This window comes from Podarcis muralis, chromosome 7, assembly GCF_964188315.1.
Source record: "Podarcis muralis chromosome 7, rPodMur119.hap1.1, whole genome shotgun sequence".
Lineage (NCBI taxonomy): Eukaryota > Metazoa > Chordata > Lepidosauria > Squamata > Lacertidae > Podarcis > Podarcis muralis.
In genome coordinates, this window is record NC_135661.1 from 15,443,291 (window position 1) to 15,470,161 (window position 26,871).

A 26,871-nucleotide genomic window follows, 5' to 3' on the forward strand; every position below is an offset into this window, starting at 1 on the left:
TGCCCTAGTATGGTTTTGTTAATACCATTAATTTTTGAATGTTTGTCTTAGTTTGCTGCACGGTATACAGGTGTTGCCATATTCTGAAGAGCAAGAAAGAGGACACATTTGCCAACTTCTACTTTTAACTATGGATCGCTGTGAGGACTCTACCCATGAAAAAGTGGTTGTGCCCTGGGGGAAAAAGAGGACATATGGCAACCCTTTTCCAGCCCAACGCAGGAATCACAACTAAAGAATCCCTAATAGATGTCCACCTAACCTCCAATGAAGGAGAGTCCACCACCTTCTGGGGTGGTCTGTTCCGCTGCAAAACAGCTCTTACCACCAGAAAGTTCTTCCTAAGGTTTAGTCAGAATCTCCTTTCTGGCAGTTTGAACCCATTGGTTTGGATCATACCCTCAGGAGCAGCAGAGAACAAGTTCACTCCACCTTCCATGTGACAGCCTTTTGGCTATTTGAAGATGGCCATCGTATCACCTCTTGGGCTTCTTTTCTCCTGGTTAAACATACCCAACTCCCTCAACTGTTCCTCATCAGGCTTGGTTTCCACACCCCTGGATCATCTTGGTTGCCCTCCTCTGTACATGTTCCAGCTTGTCAATATCCTTCTTAAACTGTGGTGCCCAGAATTGGACACAGGACTCCAGGTGAGGTCTGACCAAGGTAGAGTAGAGTGGAAAAATGGATGTGACCTTTGTTTTATGTAGGCTACATTCCAGACACACAAAGGTTATACACACACCTCCATCCTGGCAAGCAAAAAAGCATTATCAGAGTTCAAGGACAGTTTCAAGCCAGGAAAAATAAAGCACTCAGGGAGTGTGTGGAGCAAGGCCATGTGAGGGCTTGGGCTTGGGCAGTGTCCTAGAGGACAGTTTTGAGTTTCCACACTGCTGATTTTAAAAAATACAAGTAGAAATACTTGAAATATTAGCTTGGAGTTTATTTTATATGTATTTATGTATGTACTGGGAGCTCTGCCCCAACTCGCTTTGCTCTGCCCTGCTATGGTGGTTGTGTGACGACGTTATTATATTTTTATTATACAGACTTGTCTAGGTGGATTACCATAGGCTCCAAAACATCTCTGACATTTTATTTTGGAGAGACTGGAGTGTCATATGCTTGTCTGGCTCAACTCTCGGCTGGGAGCTTTACAGGGAATGACACCGCACAAGAGGTGTTGTGTAATAGGTTGAGTGCTGCACAGTACCTCTAAGGTTTAGAGTAAGGACCAGCAACCAATTGGAGTCCATGGGCACATTTGCAAATAAGAGAAACTGCACTGCACACCACATGTGCACAACTCACAAGTTATTCTATTAGCTGAAGCAGAATGATTCTTTAAAGTGAAATTTAAGGAGAGGGAAGGACTCTCTGGGTACCAGAGGCAACCTCTGAAGGTGCATCAGTGGGGCAGCATCTAGTATTACTACTACTACTACTACTACTACTACTACTACTACTGTGGTACCTCGGGTTAAGTACTTAATTCATTCTGGAGGTCCGTTCTTAACCTGAAACTGTTCTTAACCTGAAGCACCACTTTAGCTAATGGGGGCTCCTGCTGCCGCTGCGCTGCCGGAGCACAATTTCTGTTCTCATCCTGAAGCAAAGTTCTTAACCCGAGGCAGTGGCGTAGCGTGGGGGGTGCAGGGGGTGCCGGCCGCACCAGGCGCAACATCTGGGGTTAGGGAAAATCCACGGATTAGGGGGCGCAAATCCACGGATTAGGGGGCGCAAATCCACGGGTTAGGGGGCGCAAATTACTTGCCTTGCCCCGGGTGCTGACAACCCACGCTACGCCACTGACCCGAGGTACTATTTCTGGGTTAGTGGAGTTACAGATAGGTAGCCGTGTTGGTCTGCCATAGTCAAAACAAAAAAAATTCCTTCCAGTAGCACCTTAAAGACCAACTAAGTTAGTTCTTGGTATGAGCTTTCGTGTGCATGCACACGAAAGCTCATACCAAGAACTAACTTAGTTGGTCTTTAAGGTGCTACTGGAAGGAATTTTGGGGGGGTTAGTGGAGTCTGTAACCTGAAGGTATGTAGCCTAAGGTACCACAGTACCTCAGTACTGCTACTTCAGTATCCACTGGGTGGAACCTTCCTCCCTAATAGACTCCTTTTCTGCCTGCAAGGACTTCTCTTTTTCCTTTTGCATGCAGACAGTCATGCAAAATCCCATAGGTACATAAGAAGTGCCTTCTGGATCAAGCCAATGGCCCCTCTAGTCCAGCATCTTGTTCTTACAGTGGTTGACCGGATGCTCGTGAGAAGCCCACAGGCAGGATCTGAGCACACAAGCAATTCTCCCCTCCTGTAGTTCCCAGCAACTGGCATTCAGAAGCCTCAATGCCTCCAGCTACGGAGGTAGAGGACAGCCATCATGAAGGTGCTCAGTCCTCTTTCCCTGCCATCCATTCCTGCAGGAGCGAGTTCCATAGTTTATCTAGGCACAGTGCAAAGAAATCCTTTCTTTCCTTTCCTTGGTGCGGAGGCGCCAGCTTGGGCAATTGGGCCATTGTCACCCTGGAACAAAAAGGAAATTTCCAACCCGGACTTTGAAACATATGCTGCGCACAACCCGGACTTTGAAACTTATGTTGCACCCCACCCCGTCCCTCGAATAGCCCAATCTCAGCACTCAGTTTAGAAAACACGTGCTCGTGTGTGCTATCAGCAGTGTATTTATGTTAAGGGAGGAGGAGAAAAAAAGAGGGAGCTTCGGCTGGCTGTTGCCGCTGCCTCTCAGTTACAAAGTACTTGAATTACAGCTTGCGCAGGCCCAACGTGGCATCCAGCAAGTCCCGGCTTGCAGGCTTGGAAAGGAGGAGGATGCAGGCGAGAGCCTGGCTCGCGCTTTAAAGTTGCGTGCCTGTTTGTGCTTGTGTGTGTGCGTGTATGCGCGACGCTGCTTGGGGGAGGGGAGCGAGCCCAGCTAGCCACTAGCAAGGAGATCTTCTCTGTCTCCCTCTCCCTCTCCCCCCACCCCAACCTCCAACAATACTTTAACTGTCAATCAGGCTTAATAGGGTATAAAACCTGCTCCCAGGGCAAGGGAGCCGCGCCGCGAAGATAAGAAAGTGTCCCAGGAGGAGCAGCCAGAGGTCGCCGAGAGGGAGGCGGGCAGGCAGGCAGGCAACGCGAGTCGGACTCCTTCCCTGCCTCGGATCGGCGGCTCCGGAGCAAACAAGAAGCGGCCAAGGCTCTCCGCCACTTCTTTTCGCGTCTGCGTAAGGAAAAGCAGAGGAGGAGGCGGAGGCGGGCAAAGGCGGCGGGGAGTTTTCTTTACGCGGCGTATGTATAGAAGGGGGAGGGACCCCGGCGCGCTGCCCTGAACCTCCCCCCCCCGTCACTGTTGGTTTTTTTTAAGCCAACTCCTTCCAAAAGTCTCTTTTTTTCCAACTCCTTCCCCGAGAAGCAATTTCCTGAACTCCCCAGAATAGACATGAGCTGTCTGGAAAAGCGCTGCCGGCTCCCCATGCAGACGCCGCCGCCTCGGAGAGCTTCTGGGGGGCTTTCCAGCCCGGCTTAGACGGCAGGACGCTCTCCAAAGGAAACAAGGAGTTTTCTTTCGCGAAAGCGGAGAAACGGGCTCGATCCTCTCCGGGATCCAGATCGCCCAGCAACTCTGGAAAGTTCTCCCGGGCTGCTTGTTTTGAGATCTCCCGCTCCTCAGCGCGGCTGCTCTTGCATGGCACTTTGGGAGAGCCCCAGCGCAAGATCTGTATATCTATATTTATACATCTATATGTGTACTCGGAAGTAAGCTCCGTTTTGAAGCGGGCTGGCGCCCGGGTAAAGCGTACCTAGGACGGCGGCTTTCCATTGGATTCTCTACCCACCTGCGAGGAAGTCCGACCGAGGAAGCCAGAAACTCGTGCAACGCCAGAGCGGACTTTTGCGCGCAAGCTCGCGCAACCCATCTCCCCCCCCCCCTTTTTGTTGTTTTTTTGTTTGGCGGGGTGGAGGTACGTTTGCCTAGGATCCGACACACACTTCTGGACGCTGTGCTCCCCCTTCCCCACCCCTCCTCCTCGACGGACTCCTCAAAATTCCCTCCCTCTTCGTGCGTAACCCCCCAACCCAAAGAGGATGGTTTGGAGACGCCTGGGCGCTCTGCTGCTCTTCCCGGTGCGGATGCTTTGCTTGGTAGCCAAGGCGGCGGCGTCCACGGTGCTCCCCAGCAAACTCCGCGACTTGGCCGGGGACAGCGTGCTCATCACCGGAGGAGGGCGAGGCATCGGGCGCTACTTGGCCAAGGAGTTCGCCAGACGCGGCGCCCGCAAGGTGAGAGGCTGGGAATAATGGGTGGCAATGATTTGAAGGCTGGGTGCGTGCGCCTGCTGGGGAGCGCGCGCGGGGGGGGGGGTCCAACCTGAAGCTGCCTTCCAGGTCCCCCTTCCAACCTCTCCGCTTGCATAGGTGAAGCATCGTAGCCAACTCCTAGGCCGAGGAGACTTTGCCCGCCACCCCACAATAAAATATTTGAGGGTGCCTGGCCCCCCCTAAAGTTGATGGGCATTGCCATTCAAATGGTGTGCATGTATCGTGCCTTGTGATTGATTACACAGCGTGGGTCTTACCTGGACCCCCCCCCCCAAATATTTTATTCAAGTTGGCCTCCTTGCGGTAAAGGGACCCTGCAATTTCAGGGTTAGCCTACAGGCCAACTGAATTCTACTCAGAGTAGTTTAATGGAAATGGGTGAGCCTGTTACTTGCACCCATTAGCCTGAATGGGTCTGCTGTTTGTTTATTGCATTTATACCCAACCTTTTCACTCTCTAACCAAGCCTACATGGTTCTCCCTTTCTTCATTTAATACACAACAACAACAACCCTGTGAGGTTGATTAGGTGGAGAGACAGTGAGTGGTTCCAAGTCAATGTCGTGGCCAAGTAGGGATTCAAACCCTGCTCTGCCAAGGTCCTAGTCTGACACTCTAACCAGTACGCCACCACAGTCTCTCATTGACTAGCCTTGGCTGCAACCCTAAAGCTGCCCTCCTAATCTGGGAGCGGGGCAGGGGAAGCACACCTGAAGCTGCCTCTCCCACCACCTCCCAACTTCTCTACTTGCATTGGTGTAGCAGGGATTGTGCAATGAAGGCAGGGCAGCCTAATGGTCAAGGGTGCATTCCTAATCCCACTTAACCTGGGGTTCTGAGGGGAGGAGGAGGAGCCTCCGCTTGAAGCTACTTTCCAATCTCCCTCGCTGCTTCCAATTTATCTGGCTGCATGAATAGAGCAACTGTGCAAGTGACAGATTGTGCAATTAAGGTGGAGTTGCCCAGCGGCTCAGGCAGCAATTCTCAACCCACTTAACCTGGAGAGCAAGCCCCACTGAATCAATGGGACTTGCTTCTGGGAAGGCATGTTTAGGATGCAGCCTAAACTGTGGACAGTGCCTTGCAATGAGGGAGATGCCACAGATCTCTGATCAGTTGGCCCCCACACCCAAAACTCAGGTGGGCTGGCTTGCCATATTTTATTTATTCATTAACTTAATTTCTACCCCACTCCCCATTTTATTCCACAACATCCCTGTGATTATAGGGTGAGAGACAGTCTTGGAAGGTCACCCGACAGAGATTTATGGTTAAATGGGGATTTGAACCCTGGTTTCTCAAGTCCTGAGTCGGACCCTGTAACCACTACACCTGAAGCAAGTAAAGCAGCCCACTATGCCATCTAAAGGAATGTGTCTGTGCATCCAGGTTTAAAATCACTTTACAGCATCACTGGCTATGAATTGGGTAGCTCCCGGTTCAGATCTCAACTCTGCCTTAATTTGATCCTAGAGAGTTAATTTAATTTGATCCTTGAGAGTTGGAAGGGACCCGAAGCATCATCTAGTCCAACCTGCTCCAGTTTTCCTAAATGGTCTTCATCAAGCCACTCTTTTTGTCCACCCTTCAACTACAATATGAGGACTATTAATCTAGATCACACGGTTAATGTATGGATTATGGTTTCCAGATAATGCAGGAAGGATAATATCCCAAGTCAGGCCATTGCTTCATCTAGCTCAGCCTACACTGACTGGCAGTGGCCGTCCAGGGTTTCAGGCAGGAGTCTCTCCCCACTCTGCTGGGGATCAAACCGGCGACCTTCTGTGGCAGATGCTCTATGACTGAACTGCAGTCCTCAGGGGTTGCCAAATTGTTTGAGCACACGGGTGCATTTGCAAACTCTTGTGGGCACCATGTGCCCTATGTGATCATCCACACATGCACACACTGTGTTTATGAACCATGCGTCATGCAGAGGTTAAGGCTGTGGTCCTAAGCAGCTCCTGGAAGAGCTGTGTAGCTCAGTGGCTGAGCATCTGCCTTGCAAGCAGGAGGTCCCGGGTTCAGTTCCTGGCACCTCCAGGTAGTGGTAGGAAAAGACCCTATTCTGAAACCATGCATAGCCTCTGCAAGTCAGTGTAGATGATAATAAGCCAGATGGACAATGGCCTGTGTTTGTATAAGGCAGCTTCCTATTTAAACCAAACTCTTCTTTTTTCAGAACCATGAGGGCTAGAACCCTGCTTTATTTTTTAAGGGAAGGACCAATGCTCAGTGGTAGAGCACACCCTTCTGGTGCAAAAGATCCCCCGTTCAATCCCAGGCATCTTCAAGTAGGGCTGGGAGAGGCTTCTGCCAGTCAGTGCAGACGATACTGAGCTAGATGGACCCAGTAGTCTGACTTGGTATAAGGAAGTTTCCTATGTAACTCAATATGACTTTTTTCTGTATAGCCATGCATAGGATTGCATGGCTTCTTGTACACATGTCCCATTGGTGTTCCGTCAAGGTGATTTAAGCTTTCTTTCTGCCTGGCAGTTTTCACACTGCATGTACAGCCTGGGTAAGGGATTTGCCTCCCCCCCAGCCCACACACCGCTAGCAATATTTCTTGCAGATGATAAGGGAGCAGTCACGCCCAGGGAGGGGTAGACCTCCCACATCCAGTTCTCATTGAGCTGAATGACACCCCACGGCCCAGTGGAATGCAGCCAGATCATTACGGCTGTCTGGTTTGTTTGCTAAATGGAGAGGGGCTCTAGGGCGTCAGGAATATGTGCAAACTTTTATTTCCATGGGTGGCAGATGGCAAATCTGGAGCTACCGGTAAATGTCTGGGTAGTTCATAGCAGATCAGCAAAGATTTCTGACTGCTCAACATTGTCAGCAGCCAAATAGACTCCCTCCCTTGGGGTATACAGGAACGACTTTTTCATGGAAGGGGTACATTCAAAACTAGTTCCTGGGCTTACATTTACTCACAGTAGACCCATTGAAATTAAATGACGTGATTAAGTAAGGTCCATTGAATTCAACTGAGTTGAATACCACCCTCTAACCCTAAATCTATGGCTTCAGACATGACATACATTTAAAGCACAAGACTTCCCTCCTCCCAAGAGTCCTGGGACCTGCAGTTTACCCCTCACAGAGCTACAATTCCCAGCACCCTTGTCAAACTGCAGTTCCCAAGATTCTTTGGAGGAAGTCGTGTGTTTTGAAATGTGCTTTAAATATTTTCAGTTCTGGCCGTTTTGTACCTGACCCTTGTGTGGGTGGATTTGGGGGTTGGGAGGGGGCCAACAGCCTGAAGTCCTCCCTCCCTTGATTATGCAACCACTCCATAATCTGGAGCATGTGGCGGCAGGTTGTGGCTTCCGGGAGGTGAAGGGAGTGTAGTTTGCACATGCCCAGAGAGGCAATCTGCCCTTTGATGTGGCTCGACTGAATGCAGTGGGTTTTGGAACAAAGGCAAATTTGGGACTGGCCTGTCTTGGGGTTCTGACATAAGAAGAACTCTGTGGAAAGTCTGTCTTGTCCATTTGCACACAGTGTGGAAAGAGAGGCTTCTTGGAAGCTCAGAATCTAGGGGCAAAGGCAATAACTGCACCACCACAACTTGACCACTGAACCTCAGCCTTCATGGAACCTCTGGGATAGCTCAGTCTTTAGAGCATGAGACTCTTAATCTCAGAGTCATGGGTTTGAGCCCCACATTGGACAAAGGATTCAGGATTGGACCAGATGACTCTTGGGGTCCCTTCCAACTCTGCAATTCTGATTTTATGAAAACGAATTTGCTGAATCCTCTAAGCCAGTAGTCATTGCCACATCTTGTAGCTAAGTGGTAGTGACAGGTAAATTTAAACTCTGGTCTTAGAGGGGTTGGGCAGTGTATCTTCAAATGTTAAGACTATGTATTGATTCACTTCCAGATGTCAAAAGCCAGCTCCCTGGGGAGTGGGACTCTGAGCTTCTACCCCCAGAGTCCTGCTCCAATGGCACCCCTGCCTGCATCTTAACTACAAATTATAAGAAGGGCTGGATGGTCAGTTCCTTAGTTAGTTTGATGGGGATACTGGATAATGCAGTCTTTCCATAGGCTACATGGTGTAAATAATCCTACACAGAACCGACGGAGTCTCATTACTGCTTACTGGGCTGGTTGCATGCCAGGGGATCATTAGACATGGCTTGTTTGTTGCAGTCCATACCAGTAGGGGGAGCTTCTCAAAAGATTTGCATTATAAGGACCCTTCCCGATTGGTGTTTCGCCGTGGGTGTATCCTGCAACATGTGCTCAACTCATTGATAATTTCATTAGCGGTGGGTTTGTTCTGCTTTCGTTTGTGCTTCCTCGATGCTGCCACAAAATTGCTGTTTGGAGGTGCTACAGCACAACGAAAGAGGGACAAACGGCAACAGCAGCCCCAAAACATTTGTAGTATGAAAAGTTATGGATTTCAGCAGGAAGTTACGAGGTATGCACCGATTGGAAATGAAGCAGTGTGACCCATCTATAACTTCTCTGTGCATAAACAGCGTTGAAAGTGGGATCAGGTATGACCCCCCCCCCAATTGTATCACGAGCACCAATCATCATAAATTTTCAATATAGAGGACATCTGGGGATGCCCTTAGTAAGCTTGTTGGTTCATTCAACCCAGTATTGTCTGCTCTGGACAGCCAAGTCCATTGACGCAGGCAAGTGAGAGGCAGCGTTTTAAAAACTGAACGGGAGGCCAAAGCAACCGAACTGGGGAATCTGGTTGGGTGACACCAGAAGAAAGGGGACGACTCTGTTGGTTTTGATTGGCGGCAGGGATTTCAGGGGGTGGGGCCCTGTGCTGGCGTGCTTGCACACGTTGTGGTGGGGGAAACCCCTTCGTGCTTCCAAACGGCAGAGATGCCAATCTTGTTCCAGCTTGCACTGAAATAGGGAGTGCGTTCACGAGCTGTGCAGCTGACTGACAGTTTGCATTTGTGATTTACAGGCTGAGTACACTCTTTGCTGTTTATTTATCATCGGTATTTTTATACTGTGCAGATATGGGCGTTTGTACATACCAGGGGCTGCCACCCTTGCTTGGTTTGTTCACCCAACCAGTCCCCTTGCCAAAACAATCCCTTTCCCTTAGAACTCGTCAAATGCCTTTTATGATTATCCCCCCACTTCTCACCCTTCCTCCGCCCCACCACCACCAATGTTGGAGCTGCAATAGAGAAAGGCAGGGTGGGTTGCAAAAGTCATGTATCTTCAGCAGTAGGAGGAAGGGGACCAGAAGCAGCTGGCCATCCAACCTGGGGATTGGCAACTGCTGCAATAGTAGATTACCAGGCTGACTGGCTACCACTTCTGGCAACCTTCCTTATTCCCATGCAGACTTACCCTTCATCCTAATTGGGTGGGTGGCGGGTGGCAGAGGAAACAGTGGTTCTCCAAGCTGCCCAGGGAGGAGAAAGGTCACCAGTAGCACAGTGCTGGCCACTGGAACCCAGTGGCAGGGCTGGCAGGCTGAGGATTCAGTGGAGACCGAATCCATGGGACTCACTAATGTGTGTTAGCGATTGCAGCAGAGAAACTGGGGAGCAGTCGAATCTGGATTAACGGATTTGGCACAACGAGACGTGCACTCCGGATTGCTGGAACAAGGCAAGCTAGCAATACCCAAGCTTCCCCTTCTTCTGGCTATAGGGTTCTGTTTTAGCTGGCTGGAATGACAGGTTATCGCAGGAAGTAAAGCAAGTACAGTGGTACCTCAGGTTAAGACCTTAATTCGTTCTGGAGGTCTGTTCTTAAGCTGAAACTGTTCTTAACCTGAAGCACCACTTTAGCTAATGAGGCCTCCCGCTGCTGCCATGCCGCTGCTGCACGATTTCTGTTCTCATCCTGAAGCAAAGTTCTTAACTCGAGGTACTATTTCTGGGTTAGTGGAGTCTGTAACCTGAAGCGTCTGTAACCCAAGGTACCACTGTATGTAGCTATGCTGGAAAGGTTGGAGAGTGAGGGGAAAAGCAAGTGGGCTGTTTTGCAGTAGGAAGAAGCACAGATCCTGACAGAGGACAGCTTGGGCCTCTGAGAGAAAAGGGTAGCCAGAGATAATATTTTGCCACACTTCATATGTGTGTGTGTGTGCTTCCAGAATGACCTGGATACTAGGATTGGGGAATATCTGGTTTTCAACATCGTGCTATATCACCAGCTAAAAATCACGATATACAGATAAATCACAATGTCTGAAATAAGGATGGAGCTATGTAGAGGAATTGACTAGCTTCAGGGTTTTCCCAGCATTGTGATTTTTGCCTAGCACAAACCCATCATGATTTGTGATATATTGCCAGGTCAGAAATTATGAGACCGATATCACAATATGGACTTCAAACTGGTTTTTAGATGATATATGGATATATCACCCAACCCTACTGGATACAAAGTGGATCAGTCCCTCGAGTAGTTCACAGAGCTGTGTGTACATTGGGGTTGGGAACCTCAAATGTGGCCCTCTAGGCCTCTCTATCTGGCCCCATGGGATCTCCCCAGGTCACTCCCACCAGTCCTGCTTTGCACCATATTTGAGTGTTTTTGCCTGGCTGGAATGTGTCCTTGAATTACAATAGTGGCTTGTGCTTGTCCGGATCGGGGATAGAGCATAGAAACTTGCTTACTGAGCAAAGGTAAATTTGCACCTGTTGCTCCGCCCACTTTTGTCTCTGGCCCCGCCCACCTGGAATGTCACACAGCCCTTGGAAGGTTGGCTAGTAGGAAATGCAGCTGTCTGACTGAGAAAGATTCTCCAGCCCTAGTGGTCTGTGGAGACGAGAAGCCTGGCTATCACTGCTCCAAGGTGTTTGGGTGCAGTGCTCTTGCTGAGAGCTCTGAGCATCGCTGTCAAGAGGTTCTCAGCACCGGTTGCACACTGCTCCTTCCAGAGCATCTCCATAAGCTTCTCGGCACCCACTGGGCTCCTGAGCCTTCCTCTGCCTGTTCCGCCATGTCCTCACATGCTCTTCCGAGAGGGCATGCGTCCCTGCTTCTCAAAGCAAATTTCACTTCTCTTGCGGCTATTGCTGAGTCCCTGCCACCTGTTTCATGTGGTTTCCGTATGGAGTTTCTCTTCCACGACGGTTATGTAACTCCGGTGTGATTTTGCTCAACTGCTTCTTGTGGGCAGCTGCGCCTCCTGTTGATTAAGCTTAAGCCAATCTCCAAGCGTCGATCTGGAGGGGGGCCAAGAACTCTCAGCCTAACGAGGAGAGGAAGAGAGAGGAAGAGGGCAGAGAGAGAAGGGTGGGAAGCCGACTTACAGCAGCGTGGGCCATCCAGTTACTTTCCATTGGGATGGAGACACTGAGGTGGTGGCTCTTGGCAGTGAAATCTTTCCTTTTTTTCAGAGAAATGTATTGTTTTTCACATATTTTACAAATTTTCTTACATTTTAATATATGTTTCTCTTAGAATTTTGACTCCCCACCCTTACTTCCTTGATGTTTTTATTCCTACCTTATACCTACTGTTTTATACGACATAAAAGGTAAAGGTAAAGGTACCCCTACCCATACGGGCCAGTCTTGACAGACTCTAGGGTTGTGCGCCCATCTCACTCAAGAGGCCGGGGGCCAGCGCTGTCCGCAGACACTTCCGGGTCACGTGGCCAGCGTGACAAAGCTGCATCTGGCGAGCCAGCACAGCACACAGAAATGCCGTTTACCTTCCCGCTAGTAAGCAGTCCCTACTTATCTACTTGCACTTTGATGTGCTTTCGAACCGCTAGGTTGGCAGGAGCAGGGACCGAGCAACGGGAACTCACCCTGTCGCGGGGATTCGAACCGCCGACCTTTCGATCGGCAAGTCCTAGGCGCTGAGGCTTTAACCCACAGCGCCACCCGCGTCCCTTTTATACGACATACTTTTCTCTAATACAATTATCCTCTATTTCACTTAGCGTTGTTCTCATCCCGCTGCCCATAATTTGAACCTTGTCCGTGTTTTCATTTGACTATAACAGTACTTCAACTACTCCACTCTTCCATAAACAGTTCATCTCTTTTACCTCTTATTTTTGCTGTCAAATTTTGCCACTTCCACATAGTCCATTAACTTTTGAAGCCATTTCTCCTTAGCTGGTACTTCTCCTTCTCTCCATTTCTGCGTGTACAGGATTCACAACAAAATATTTCCCATGGGAGGCATCCAGCTACGTTTCACTGAGAGGAGAACCTTCGAAATTAATGGACCCAGATGAGTCAGGACCCTTAACTTCATTGGGTCCACTCATGAGTAGGGCTAACATTGACAATAACACTCTTGTCGCTTTTGGTTTCTCGGTTTTTTCAATTTTCAGTTCTCCGTATTTCTGCAGGGGTTTTGTGATTCTGTTTATTTTATATTTTAAAAAAGCCACCATGAAAATTCATCAGCATATAAATGCAAATTTCTCTTAATGTATGCTGCCTTGCCCTTTGCAAGTAGTGTCCCCAAGAGGATGCAGTTGGTGTGTTATTTTCATGAATGTGTGCAGAAAAATGCAGGATGGGCCTGGGCAGTGCAGAAGCCAGCAGCTGACGGTGCTGAGGCCAGCTAAGAAAGGTCAGACTCACGGAGTTTGACCTTTGTCCCAGCAGGGATTAAATTGATTCTAATTAATAGACTTCACAATGGAAGGCTACCTTTAGTGGAGTTTAAAGAGCTTGGGTCATTGGTGGGTTGTTGTTGTTGTTGTTGCTTTTTCCAGTCTGCCATAAATTACATCACTAATCAACTTGGGGTCCTCTTTGTAGCTGCCCTTCCCCCCCCTCCCTGCCCTCTAGCTTCTTAAATACATCCCATTGCATTCCCAGCAATGCCAATATAGCTATATTTGCAACCTGGGGGTGAACACACACAGAAATAATTTTGTTTAGATTTTTTTTAAGAAAAGAAAACGTAGCCAGGAAATTAGGGCTTTTTGTGATTGTCTTCTGCAACATGTCATAGATGCAGTAATAAGGCTTTAGCTGTGGACCACCCACTGGTCATTCCTCATTATTAGCTGTTCTCTGATGCTTCCACGATATTATGGTATTGTTGCCATCTGGAGGGATTTTCTGGGGCTGCATTCACACCACAATTTATTCCGTCTCCCCAGCATTTCCTTGCCTGTTGATATTTCACAGAATCATAGAGCTCAAAGGGACCCCCAGGGACTTCTCTTCCAACCCCAACCCCCCCCCCCCAATGCAGGAACACAGCTAAAGAATCCCTGGCAGATGGTCATCCAATTTCTCTTTAAAAAAACCTCTGCCGGAGGTGAGTCCACCACCTTCTGGACTGGAGTTGCTTGTGTGGAAGGCGAATCCTCGTGAGATGTGGTTCTCCGCTGTCCAACGCTATTCCTCTGACTTATCCAAAATAATGATTTGACATCTGAAAGCTGGGTTTGCAGAGGGGAGAGGACATATGCATAAGTAAGGGGAAGCCTGGCAATCAAAGAATCCTTGATGTGTGTGTGTGTGTGTGTGTAAGCACATCCGGATTGCTTGAGAGAATTGGCACCCGCTACCTCCTTTGTGGCTCAGGGTTCATCGGCTGGTCAGGCAGTCCCCCCCCCCCCCAACCTATGACATCATGACAATTTTGTTTATCCCTCACACAGAACAAGCACTGTGAAGGGAGAAATGGCTTCCGACTACTGGTCCTCCAAATCTTCTTTCTTTCTTTCTTTCTTTCTTTCTTTCTTTCTTTCTTTCTTTCTTTGCTTCGATTCATCAGCCGCAACACACTTGAATCAGGAACCCTGCAGCCCAGCAATTTTTGCTCTCATCGACAAGCAAGCGTGACAACAATACTTTCTTCCTCTTTCCTTTGAACTCTTTGCAAGCTGGTTGCACCACCAGAGACTGTTCCAGACTGGGGACGGTGGTGTTTTTTATTTTATTTTAAGCAAGTATATTCAGCAGCATGTCATGGACACAAGAATGGTACGCTAGTAGCGAACATAACACTGGGCTGTCCAGATACCATAACAGCTTTGTTAGTTGTGCTCTAATGCTTGTAAGAGGTGACCCATTAGAAGTTTATAAGGTTAGGCATGGCATAGAGAACACACAAAGCTTTATTGCAGTCCACAGACCCAAAATACATAGTATAACAATAGCATATATCAACAGTCATTAAGGTGTAAGATCGGCTTTGCTAGCCAACAGAGGAGCTTTAGCCTGTACATACTGATTTCTGATTTTTACTGCCTCTGAGAGGAATTTTGCTACATCGAGTGTAATAGTATCAAACTTACCCTTAAGAAGAACCTTGACATGAAATGAGTCGGCCATTCCAGGTTGTTCTGACAGTACAGTGGTACCTCGGGTTACATACGCTTCAGGTTACAGACTCCGCTAACCCAGAAATAGTACCTCAGGTTAAGAACTTTGATTCAGGATGAGAACAGAAATCGTGTGGTGGCAGCGGGAGGCCCCATTAGCTAAAGTGGTGCCTCAGGTTAAGAACGGACCTCCGGAACGAATTAAGTTCTTAACCCGAGGTACCACTGTATTGGTACATGAATTTGTTACAGTAAGTGCCGCACTTTTTTAACAATTAAAAAAATAGGTGCCAGTTCTACATATCCTTGAGTACCCCCCCGGGGGGGGGGGGAGCACTGGGGCTTGTAGGTTTAACAGTTTAGCATGCAGAATTTGCTTTGCTTTCTTGCCGCCACCCTGTTTCATCCCAGGGATTAGGAATCCAATGGAAGGAACTCCCCTATCCTTCTCAAAATACGTCACTGTATCTTTCCATTCTCTGCCGACACCTCTCACTGTTTGCTTTCCATTATCTTTAATGCTCAAAGATTTGCCTCTGGCCCAACGGTGTTTACCATAGTTTCTTAGAGGTGTCATTAAGAGGCCTCTTAATGTCAGACTCCAAGCATCAAAAGGGTTTCTCTCCCAGCCTTGGACAATGGTCAACCTTTCACATATCTCCCTTGCACAAAAGCTTGCCAAATCTCCTTTTTATATATACATGCCAATCTGACATTACTTGGATTATCTCTTTTTTTTTAAAAAAAAGTAAGAGCTATTCCAGGAAGGGATGATAGTGCTTTATATATGGAGTCTGAGCACTGGTCCATCTAGCTTAGCATGGTCTGTGGTCCTCCAGATCTTGATGGACTATAGCTCCCATCAACCCTGTTCTCATGGAGACGAAGGCTATTTGTGGCTGCTGGCCGTGATGGCTATACTTTGCCTCCATGAGCAGAGGCAGCAATGCTACTTCTGCATCCCAGTTGCTGGAAACCACAGGGGTTGGAGAGTGGTCTTGCGGTTTTCCCACAGGCATCTGCTCAACTACTGTGAGAACAGGATGCTGGACTAGATGGGCCATTGACATGCCCCAGCAGGACAATTGTGATGACCTTATCTTCAAGGGCAGCCCAATGTAGAGCACACTGTAGTAGTCCAGTCTGGTGTCTCTGAAAAAAATTACACATCACCTGGGAAGACAGGTGAACTAATGCCAGTGTACTGGAAGAATCAAAGATCACCAGTGTTGAAGCAATGATTCTTCAACATCAACTTCGTTGGACTGGTCATGTTGTTTGGATGCCTATCGTCTTCCAAAGCATCTACTCTATTCCAAACTTAAAAATGGAAATGTAATGCTGGTGGTCAACAGAAGAGCTTTAAAGACTCTCTCAAGGCAAATCTAAAATAATGTCGTATAAACACCCACAACAGGAAAACACCGGCCTGCGAGCTCTCCAATTGGAGAACAGCCTTTACCAAAGGTGTCATGGGCTTTGAAGACACTCGAACTCAGGACGAAAGGGAGAAATGAGCTAAGAGGAAGGCACGCTTGGCAAACCTTCACCGTGATCAACTCCTGCCCGGAAACCACTGTCCCCACTATGGAAGGACATGTGGATCCAGAATTGGCCTCCACAGTCACTTATGGACTCACTGTTAAAACCGTGTTTATGGAAGATGATCTTACTAGGCTACGAGTGATCGCCAGAGAAGAAGAAAGAAGAAGTCCAGTCTGGAAGCCATCAGAGCATGGAATGCAATTGATCACAAGCCATTTTGACTATTTATAGTTCTGCTACAATCAGGTCCCATTCATTGGCTTCCCATGGAGGCATCTGTGAGAACAGAGTGCCAGACTTTCTTATGTTCTTATGTTCACTGGCCATTCTGGCTGTGGCCGAGAGGACAACATATATAAGTTTTAATAACATTCACACGTCTCTCAGCAACTTTCCCCACCAGGGCGAAGCAAAGTCGTGGTTACCAGTATTACATTTAAGCAAACCCCTAGCTGCAGGCAGCTGAAAAGAAGGGACAAAATTTGACCTCGCCCAGTCCCTTTCTTCCATGACTGAGCACAAACTTTGCTCTCTTTCAGCTACTGTTTGCACTTGCTCAAGCTGTTACCCTTTTGTCAACAGGTACCTTTGTGTGGCCCCGCTTGACAGATCCTTCCTGGCTTCTAGAGTTATGAAGTGCCCATTAAGGGCAGGCAGATCTGGTAGCATTGCTTTCTCTCTGCTTCTCATTTTTCCAGTCTTAAATTCAGGTCTCCACATCTCTGGAGCAAATTCGCATTTTGTAATATTAAAAAAACAAACAAACCCACATCCTCGTTAAAATTCACCAGCATTTTAAGTGTACAGTTCTCCCAACAGACAACAATTTTTAATGCAGGTCTGGCTAACAGACACATCTTTGCAATGCACTTTCTCCTACTATAAAACTTTTTCATGTGTTATTTTCACAATTATATGCATTTCAGGCTTTAACAAGAACACCTTGAACTGGGTCCAGAAGTGAACTGGCAACCAATACAGCTGTTTCAAAAAAAGGGGGTTATATGGGGCACAGGATGCTACCTGTTGAGCAAAATGAAAAAAATCTGGGGGAATGGAATGGAGTATCTTGGAAGGGGAAATGGCTGACTGGCTGGCACCTTACATAGGAAGCATATTGGGCACCGCAACTAGGTCAGCTGGTAGAGCATGAGACTCTTAATCTCAAGGGCATGTGTTTGAGCCGCACGTTGAGCAAAATATTCCTGCATTGCAGGGGTTGGACTAGATGACCCTTGGGGTACCTTCCAACTCTGGATTTCTATAAGTCTATGCAACTTTTATTGCAGAGGCCACTTTTGTTGGTATTTATTCCTCCCGGGCATCCTTTCTTTCATCTGCTTGTCTCCAACAACCCCCCCCCCCCCCGTTTATCTATTGTCTGTACTCCTTGCATTTTTTTCTTTGCACCTTTCTCTTTTAGAAGACCCTCCCCCGCACCCAAATTGACATTACGTTTTTTAAAAATTTAATTTTTTATTGAATTTTACAAAAAAAAGAAAGAAAGAGAAAGAGAAACAAAGAACAATACATAACACTGTAAACACATTTATACAGTGGTACCTTGGGTTACAGACACTTCAGGTTACAGACGCTTCAGGTTACAGACGCTTCAGGCTACAGACGCTTCAGGCTACAGACTCCGCTAATCCAGAAATAGTACCTCTGGTTAAGAAGTTTGCTTCAGGGTGAGAACAGAAATCGCGCGGCGGCAGCGGGCCATTAGCTAAAGTGGTGCTTTAGGTTAAGAACAGTTTCAGGTTAAGAACGGACCTCCGGAACGAATGAAGTTCTTAACCCGAGGTAGCACTGTATACATGTTTTCCAAAATGCAGACTAAAAAAAAAGAAGACAAAAGTTGTTGTTCGCCGCCTTCGGCATTTTTACAATAAGGCAGGATGCCATTTTTTCAACAAAACCCCCAACCGTGTGCCGCGATGTTTGTGCATTGCTCCTCCTCTGCTGACGCCAACCACGGAAGGCAAATGGGGTTGGTGGCAGAGCGCCACCCTGCACAGTGATGTCATGCCACCCGTTGCGTTGGCATGGGAAGGGAAAAGAATGGCATCGGTGCAGAGCCCCTCTCGGTCTGCTATTTGGGGGGTAGAGGCAGTTAGCAACCCGTAGCTAATTAAGGCGCAACAGCAGAGCCCTTCCGCCATCCAGCGCTGGCATCCTAGGCGGGCGGGAGGCCGCTTGCTGCTGACCCCAGCCCCTGGCAGCCCACCTTCTTCTGGGATGGCACAAGGAAGCATTCCACCTGGCTGCCAAGGATTGAGGTCACCTAGAGTAGCAACAGGGCAGGAAGCTTCTGCACAGCGCCAGCCTTCCACAGCAGGGATTAACCGCCTCGCTGAGCTGCTGCCCTCGACAATTTTCTGGTCAATAACTTTCTGAAAAGGAGAGCGTGTCTCTTGCAGGAGGGAGGGAGGCCAGCAGCTGAGGAGGGGTAAGGTGGGGGGGGAGAGAGAGAAGAGGACTGGATGGGTTCCAGGATGGGAAGCTATCACATCCGAAAACTACAGCCCTAGACAGAGGTCGGGTTTTCCAATGCTTCTTCCTGCCTGCCCAACACAAATACAGAAACTCCAGCGCTTATTTAGGGATAGGGGTGGTATGTGTCTGTCCCACTGATATTAAAGGTGTGGGAGATATCATGGAAGGGAATGGTTGTCTACTATAGCAAGGCTTTGACTGATTTATTTAATTTTTTAGAATCCACACTTTAATTAAAAAATATAGCAGATGGAGTACAACACATAGGAATAAAATCAGCAGATGATCCATAAAACCAGCAATTAAAAGGAAAAAATAATGATGATGCAAATGCCTGCCTAAACAATGCAGATTTCAGAAGACATATAAAAGAAGGCAGGGACAATTCCTGCTAAACTTCCACTGGCAGGGAGGGCAGGGCCTGCCACACTGATCTTTAGTCATGGCCAAACGAATCAGAGGATCTCAGTGACTGAGGTGGAGCATAAGGAACTGGGCAGTCCTTGTTGTTGTTGTTGTTGTTAATTATTATTATTTATATGCTGCCCATCTGACTGGGTTACCTCAGCCACTCTGGCCAGCTTCCAACAAATATAAAAGCATAAAAGTAAAGGTAAAGGTACCCCTGCCCGTACGGGCCAGTCTTGCCAGACTCTGGGGTTGTGCGCCCATCTCACTCAAGAGGCCGGGGGCCAGCGCTGTCCGGAGACACTTCCGGGTCACGTGGCCAGCGTGACATCGCTGCTCTGGTGAGCCAGAGCCGCACACGGAAACGCCGTTTACCTTCCCGCTAGTAAGCGGTCCCTATTTATCTACCTGTACCCGGGGGTGCTTTCGAACTGCTAGGTTGGCAGGTGCTGGGACTGAACAACGGGAGCGCACCCCGCCGCAGGGATTCGAACCGCGACCTTTCGATCGGCAAGCCCTAGGCGCTGAGGCTTTTACCCACAGCGCCACCCGCGTCCCTATATAAAAGCATAATGAAACATTAAAAACTTCCCTAAACAGGGCTGCCTTCAGATGTCTTCTAAAAGGCAGATAGTTGTTTATTTCCTTGATATCTGATGGGAGGGCGTTCCACAGGGTGGGCGCCCTAACCGAGAAGGCCCTCTGCCTGATTCCCTGTAACTTCTTGCAGGGAGGGAACTGCCAGAAGGCCCTCAGAGCTGGACCTCAGTGTCCGGGCTGAGCGATGGGGGTGTAGACGCTCCTTCAGGTATACTGGACCAAGGCTATATAGGGCGTTAAAGGTCAGCACCAACACTTTGAATTGTGCTTGGAAACGTACTGGGAGCTAGTGAAGATCCTTTAGGACCGGTGTTATATGGTCTCAGTGGCCACTCCCAGTCACCAGTCTAGCTGCCGCATTCTGGATTAGTTGTCGTTTCCGAGTCACCTTCAAAGGTAGCCCCACGTAGAGCGTGTTGCAGTAGTTCAAGCGGGAGATAACCAGCGCATGCATGTACTTTAGCCCAAGTTGTGCGAATTAACACAACTATCTTGAACCTCCCCTAGTAGCAAATCAGAAACCAGTGAAACTCTGAGCATGGTGTGGTGTAGTGGTTAAGAGCAGTAGACTCATAATCTGGTGAACCGGGTTCGCGTCTCCACTCCTCCACATGCAGCTGCTGGGTGACCTTGGGCTAGTCACACTTCTTTGAAGTCTCTCAGCCTCACTCACCTCACAGAGTGTTTGTTGTGGGGGAGGAAGGGAAAGGAGAAAGTTAGCCGCTTTGAGACTCCTTCGGGTGATCAAGCAGGATGTCAAATCCAAACTCTTCTTCTTCTTTTTCTGAGTAACATGATGGCTACGGTTAGAAACTTGGGCAGTGCCACATGAAGCATGGTACAGTAATCAAGCCTTAAGGTTACAACTGGCACTGGTAGGGAAGGCGGGGAGATAGACAATAGGTGGAACCAGAGCCAGTGACGGGTGCAGCTACCGCCTGGCTGGTTGTGAGTGAGAAGGCAAGAAGAGATACAAAAGGCGCTGGGCTGGCAGGGTGGACACTGGGGTTGGTGGGGACGAAGCTGCACTGGTGAAGCATTCTCAAAGCAACTGGATGTCATTGGGCAATGATTCTTAAAGAGCCATCTTCTTGCAGATTATCCTGTGGGGTCGGACGGAGAAGTGCCTAAAAGAAACCACGGAGGAGATCCGGGCGATGGGAACAGAGTGCCATTACTTCATCTGTGACGTGGGCAACCGCGAAGAGGTTTACCGACAGGCCAAAGCCGTCCGTGAAAAGGTAACGTTTGGTGAAGAAACTGAGGGGGCTGCTCATCAAATTCGCAAATGACACCAAACTGGGAGGGATAGCAAATACCGTAGGAGATAGGATTCAAGGTGAGCCCACAGTGTGATGCAACAGCAAAAAAAGCTCATCTAGGCTGCATCAACCGAAGTATATTGCTCAGAAGTTATAGTACCGCTCTATTCTGCATTGGGCAGACCTCACCTGGAGTCCTGTGTCCAGTTCTAGGCACCAGTTTAATAAGGATATTGGCAGGCTGGAGGGTACAGAGGAGGGCAGCCAAGATGATAAAGGGTCTGGAAATCAAGCCTTATGAGGAACAGTTGAGGGAGTTTGGGGTGTTTAGCCTAGAGAAGAGAAGATTGAGAGGGGATAGGAGAACAATCTTCAACTTTCTGATGGGCTGCCACATGGAAGATTGAGAAAGCTTGTTTCCACTGCTCCAAAGGGTGGGACCTTTCTGACATTAAGAGCTGTTCGTCAGTGGGATAGAATCCATCAGAAACCATACTTGACCCTGCTTCACTTTGCAAATATGCCGGCACTAAACAATGCGGACTGGAATCTTGCTTTCTTTTTAAGGGCATTCCATAAGTTCAGTGGTAGAGCATCACCTTTGCTTGCAGTGGGTCCCAGGCATTTCTGGATTGGGCTGAGAAAGTCCTGAAACCCAGGGGAACCACAGCCTGTCAGTGTAGACAATACTGAGCTGTAATATAACATGAGGCAGCTTCATGTGGAGCATCTGTAGCCGAAGAGCACATGTATTGGATGCTGAAGGTCCCAGGTTCAATCCCCGGTGTGTCCAGGTAGGGTTGGGAGAAAGTCCTGTCTGAAACCCTGGAGAGCTGCTGACAATACTGAGCTAGATGGAATCTGTATAAGGATGCATAATATGTTTACTGTTGGGAAACAAAAGACTGAGCTCAATGTACCTTTGGTCAGATCTTGCAGGGCTCACCCACTGACTGGGGGCTTCTCCTTTCTTCCCCCTCTCCTCTCCAGGTCGGGGATATCACCATCCTAGTGAACAACGCAGCCGTTGTTCACGGCAAGAGCTTGATGGAGAGCGACGATGACGCACTGCTGAAATCACAGCACATCAACACGCTGGGACAGTTCTGGGTACGAAGCCATCCTTTCTCCCACGTTCTCAGGCTTGGAAGTGACAGCAGGGAATTGCAGCCAGCGAAATCTTGGCTGCTCCAAGGGATGGCTCAGCCGAATTTGGGAAGATCAGCCCGGCGTGCAAACCTGCCAGAAAAAACAGTGGGATGGGGGGGAGGTGTGTGCAGGGGGAAAGATTCCAGCTACCTACTGAAATTAATACTAAGCACCGTCGGGTGATGCTTTAGGCATGGGATGCTCTTTTAGACATCCCTGAATTAGTCTCTACTGCTGGGTAGATTTCCCTTTTCCTGCCCCTGATCTAACCTGGGGTGATTAATTAACTAAATTTTTTTTAAAACCAATTGTCAATTAGATTGGGCATTGGGGAGCTCCTTATCTCTCTCTACCCAATGCATTTCTGCCTGTGGTCAATTGCTTGATATCTCAGCTCCATCCTACATGAGGAATTGTGACTTGCAAAGGAGAAGCAGGTCTCTTGTAAAGAAGAAGGGGATGGCCTCTGTGGCCCTCCTGGACTCCAACTGCCATCATGCCCCAGCCAGAAATGACCAATTGCCAGGGATGATGGGAGTTGGAGTCCAGCACTTCCTGGAGGGTCACAGCTTTCCCATCAGTAAGGGTTGGAGTCGGGAACAAGTCGGCAGTAAATCACACGGCGTCAGTGAAGTTAACTCTTTATTCGAGGAAACCAGGTTGACTCCGGAGGCCAGATCTAATGAGCCCAACAGTTCATCCTGGTAGATCTTGCCCCTTTGAAACAGTTGTTGGGAATGAAGGTCCCCGCCTTCCCACAGTTCCCTAAGTCCTCTCCTCACCCAGGTCCTTCCCAAGCAATCTGAGTCATTGCCACTGTGCCTGACTTTGCTCCACACTCTTCATATCTCTTCTGGTTCTGGGAGACCAGAGAGGGAGGGGAACTGGTTGCAGCATAAGGGGAGACTCCGTGGCTTCTTCAGCAGCCTGCCTGATCTCTGCCTCTTGGGCCTCCTCTTCTCCAGCCTCTGCTTCTGCCTCTGCTTCTGGACTGCTCTCTGCCACAGCCTCTTCCTGCTCACCAAACCCTATGACCTCTTCAGCTTCCAACCCTCCTCCTCCGACCCTTCTCCCTCTTCTCCCTCTAGCCCCTTGTCATCATCCCACCCCCAATCCCCGGGCTGTGAGCCTTCTTTCCTTGGGGGTTCCCCAGCTGGTGCCTCCCACCACATCTCTGTCTTCATCCCTGCGATGGCTGCCAGCTTACAGTAACACAGATGTGGGCTTTTCCAACTGGTGGCACCACTGTTGTGCAGTGCCCTCCCCTCTGAAATATAGGAGTCCTCTCCACTGGTTCTCGCTTTCCACCAGCTCTTGAAGACACACTTGGTTAAAGACCAGCATCCCCCTTGAACTTGAACTTCCTGATCTAATTGCCTTGGTGGCTCTTTTCATGCTTCTTCCTTTCAACGGGTCTTATCCTGTTGCATATTGTAGTTGCAGAAGATTTCGTGGAATGGTTTTTATTGTGCGTTTCAGTTAGGCACAGGTATTTTATGATTTATTTTATACCTGTAACCCACTAAGAAGCCATTTCGGTGTGCAAGTAGTACATAAATCAAGAACAGTGGACGCTCGGGTTGCGAATGTGATCCGTGCAGGAGGCACGTTCGCAACCCGTAGTGTTTGCAACTCGTCACCTGCGCGTCTGCGCATGCACGGGTTGCAAATCGGTGCTTCTGCATATGCGCAAAGCGCGATGTAGCGCTTCTGTGCATGCGCAAGTGCCAAAGCGTGGAAGTAACCTGTTCTGGTATTTCCAGGTTCGGCGCGGTGCGCAACCCAAAATCGCGCAACCCAACGCGTCTGTAACCCGAGGTATGACTGTAATTAACAGCAGTTATCGATGATCATGATATGTGAACCAAAGTCATTCTCTCTCTGCCCACAGACCACAAAGGCCTTCTTGCCGCGGATGCTGGAACTGCAGAAAGGGCACATTGTTTGCCTCAATTCTATCCTGGCCTTGTCTGCCATCCCTGGGGCTATTGACTATTGCACTTCCAAAGCCTCCTCTTTTGCCTTCATGGAGAGCTTGACGCTGGGTCTCTTGGACTGTCCTGGAGTAAACGCGACCACTGTCCTGCCATTCCACACCAGCACAGAGATGTTTCAAGGCATGCGGATCAGGTCAGTGCAGACAGCCACAAAAACAGGTCTGGTTGGCGATGTGTGAGGTAGATCCTGCATTTATGAAGGAGCAGGGGTGGGAAATCCTGGGGCAGCCCAGCAACATTCAATCTACAGCTGAAGGATATCATGTAAGTGGTTTGGATAATGCAACATACAGTACAGTACAGTACCTTGGTTCTCAAACTTAATCCGTTCCGGAAGTCCATTCCAAAACCAAAGCGTTCCAAAACCAAGGTGCACTTTCCCATAGAAAGTAACGCAAAATGGATTAATCCATTCCAGACTTTTAAAAACAAGCAGTTTAACATCAATTTTACTATCTAACGAGACCATGGATCCATGAAATGAAAGCAGTAATAATCAATGTACTGTACTATAAAATAAATAAGACAGTATTGTAGATGATAATTTTTTTAAAATAATAAATAAATCTTACCTGCGCTGATGATAGTCATTGTTTGGATGGGGGGCTTTTATCCATTTCCGCAGTCACACAATCAATCAATCAGTAGCTGAACTGGGTTCCACACAGCCACAAAAACGAATTAACCGAAAAAGCCTCAAAAACAAAATTTCAAAATAAATAGTAAAAACAAAAGTCCCAAACTTATTCATCCGTTTGACTTCTGAAATGTTCGAAAACCAAGGCGCAGCTTCTGATTGGTGTAGGTGCCCCCGAAACAATAACCAACAACCGCATCGGATGTTCGACTTCTGAAAAACATTTGAAAACTGGAACACTTACTTCCAGGTTTTCAGCATTTGAGAACCAAAGCGTTTCAGTACCAAGGCGTTTGAGAACCAAGGTACCACTGTATACGTTTTTAAAATATCAATACAGTTTTTAAAAACAAGGAGACAGAACGTTTTTTCAGCGCCACTTTCTGTCCACCAAAGCCTGAGGCAGCTGCTTCATTCCGCCTAACGGTAGAGCTGGCCGTGAGGTGAACCAACAGGACTGTGTTTTGTTTTCCAGATTCCCCAACCTCTTCCCTCCACTAAAGCCAGAGACGGTGGCTCGGAGGACAGTAGAAGCTGTTCAGCAGAACCAAGCTTTCCTCCTGCTGCCATGGACAATGCACATCCTGATCATCTTGAAAAGGTGCGGCCTGCTGCTCCACACCCATTTTTATTTAATTTGTTCAGTGATACAAGGAGGTCAAGTTGGCTTTCTGACTCCTCCCCATTTTTTATCAACAAGCCTCTGAAATGGTGGCTTGGTCCAAGGTTACCATGTGAGCTTAATGGCCAAGTGAGGGATTTGAACCTTGGTCTCCTGTGGCCTATTCCAGAGCCTATTCTGGCTGTCCGAACAGCGAAACCACACTAGCTCCCCAAATCTAGTCCTGGCGAGATGGAGCATGAATGGGGGGAGATTGAGGGGCTGCAGGTACCTACCCTGCCCTCATCATCTCCTACCACCACCCTCAACCTTCATGTGTTGTGAAGGAAGGTCTGAAGGGGGAATCTTGGAGAGTTTGCACTGAAAATCCTCCACACGAATGGTAAGCCCAGTTCTGCAAGCCACACAGCTATTCCCCCTTCGGACCGTCCCACACCATGCATGAACATCTGAGACTGCAACTGGCAGGGATGGAGGGCAGCGCCTCTTTCTGCCTCTCCTTGTGTGCATCTTCGATGATGAGAAGAGGCCTGATGGAGCAGGGAAGGGAAAACCAAGGCCCAGCAGCTCTCTCAGTTCCACAAAGAGCTTGTGCCAAAATGTCAGCACAGTGAGTTGCAGAGCAACTTGAACTGTGAGATGAACACCCTGAGATGGTGAGATTGTCCCGGAAGCGGGAACCCATCACCAAAAGTTGCACGTATTTCCATAAATGTGAAGGTGTGTGTGTGTGTAGGGCCCTGTACATTAATGCAAGGCCCTTTAACTTGGCCCAGAGGCGTATGGGCAACAACTGAGCATAAGAACATAAGGAGAGGTTTACTGGATCAGGCCAGTGGCTGATCTAGTCATAGAATCATAGAAGGGACCACAAGGATCACCTGGTCCGACTCCCCACAGTACAGGAATATTTTGCCCAACCTGGGGCTTGAACCCACGACCCTGAGATTAAGAGTTTCATGCTCTATCAACTGAGCTATCCCTCAGTCCAGCATCCTCTTCTCACAGTGGCTAACCTGTGGGAAATCAGCAAGCAGGATTCAAGCACAAGAGCCCTTCCCCCTTCCTGCAGTTTCCAGGAACTGGTATTCAGAAGCACTGCTGCCTCTAACAGTGTAGGAACAGCAGAACCATCATGGCAAGAAGCCACCTACTGCTCCCTCCTCCGTGAATTTCTTTTCACATTCTTTGCAAAGCGTAAAAGAAAAACAAATCACCCAGTGCTTCAGTGTCCAGTGCACCTGTCTGCTCTGCCTGTCCTCTGCTCTGCCTCCGGTGGACTGGCTGACCCACCCTCTCTTGCCTTCCTCTTTTGCAGCATCCTCCCGCAAGCGGCGCTCGAAGAAATCCACAAGTTCTCCGGGAGCTACACCTGCATGAACACTTTCAAAGGGCGCACGTAGGCTCTGCGTCTTGCTCACGCACCAAGCAGGCCGAGAGCCCGACGAGGGCAATCGGCGGGGCCTCCCGAGGCCACGCGCTTGCTCTCCCTTGCCACGGCGACAGCGTCGAGAGCCGTAGCGGAAAGGGGTGGAAGAAGAACTCACAGGGG

General features: G+C 48.7%; 1 protein-coding gene across 1 annotated transcript; it reads left to right on the forward strand.

Annotated features, from left to right (window-relative positions):
- The first annotated feature begins 2,744 nt into the window (after nucleotides 1–2,744).
- Nucleotides 2,745–26,871, forward strand: DHRS3 (dehydrogenase/reductase 3). Its single transcript, XM_028741043.2, has 6 exons — nucleotides 2,745–4,299; nucleotides 20,750–20,893; nucleotides 21,905–22,024; nucleotides 23,955–24,193; nucleotides 25,173–25,298; nucleotides 26,638–26,871. Exons 1-6 carry the CDS (start codon nucleotides 4,105–4,107, stop codon nucleotides 26,720–26,722), a joined length of 909 nt encoding a protein of 302 aa, XP_028596876.1. The 5' UTR covers nucleotides 2,745–4,104; the 3' UTR covers nucleotides 26,723–26,871.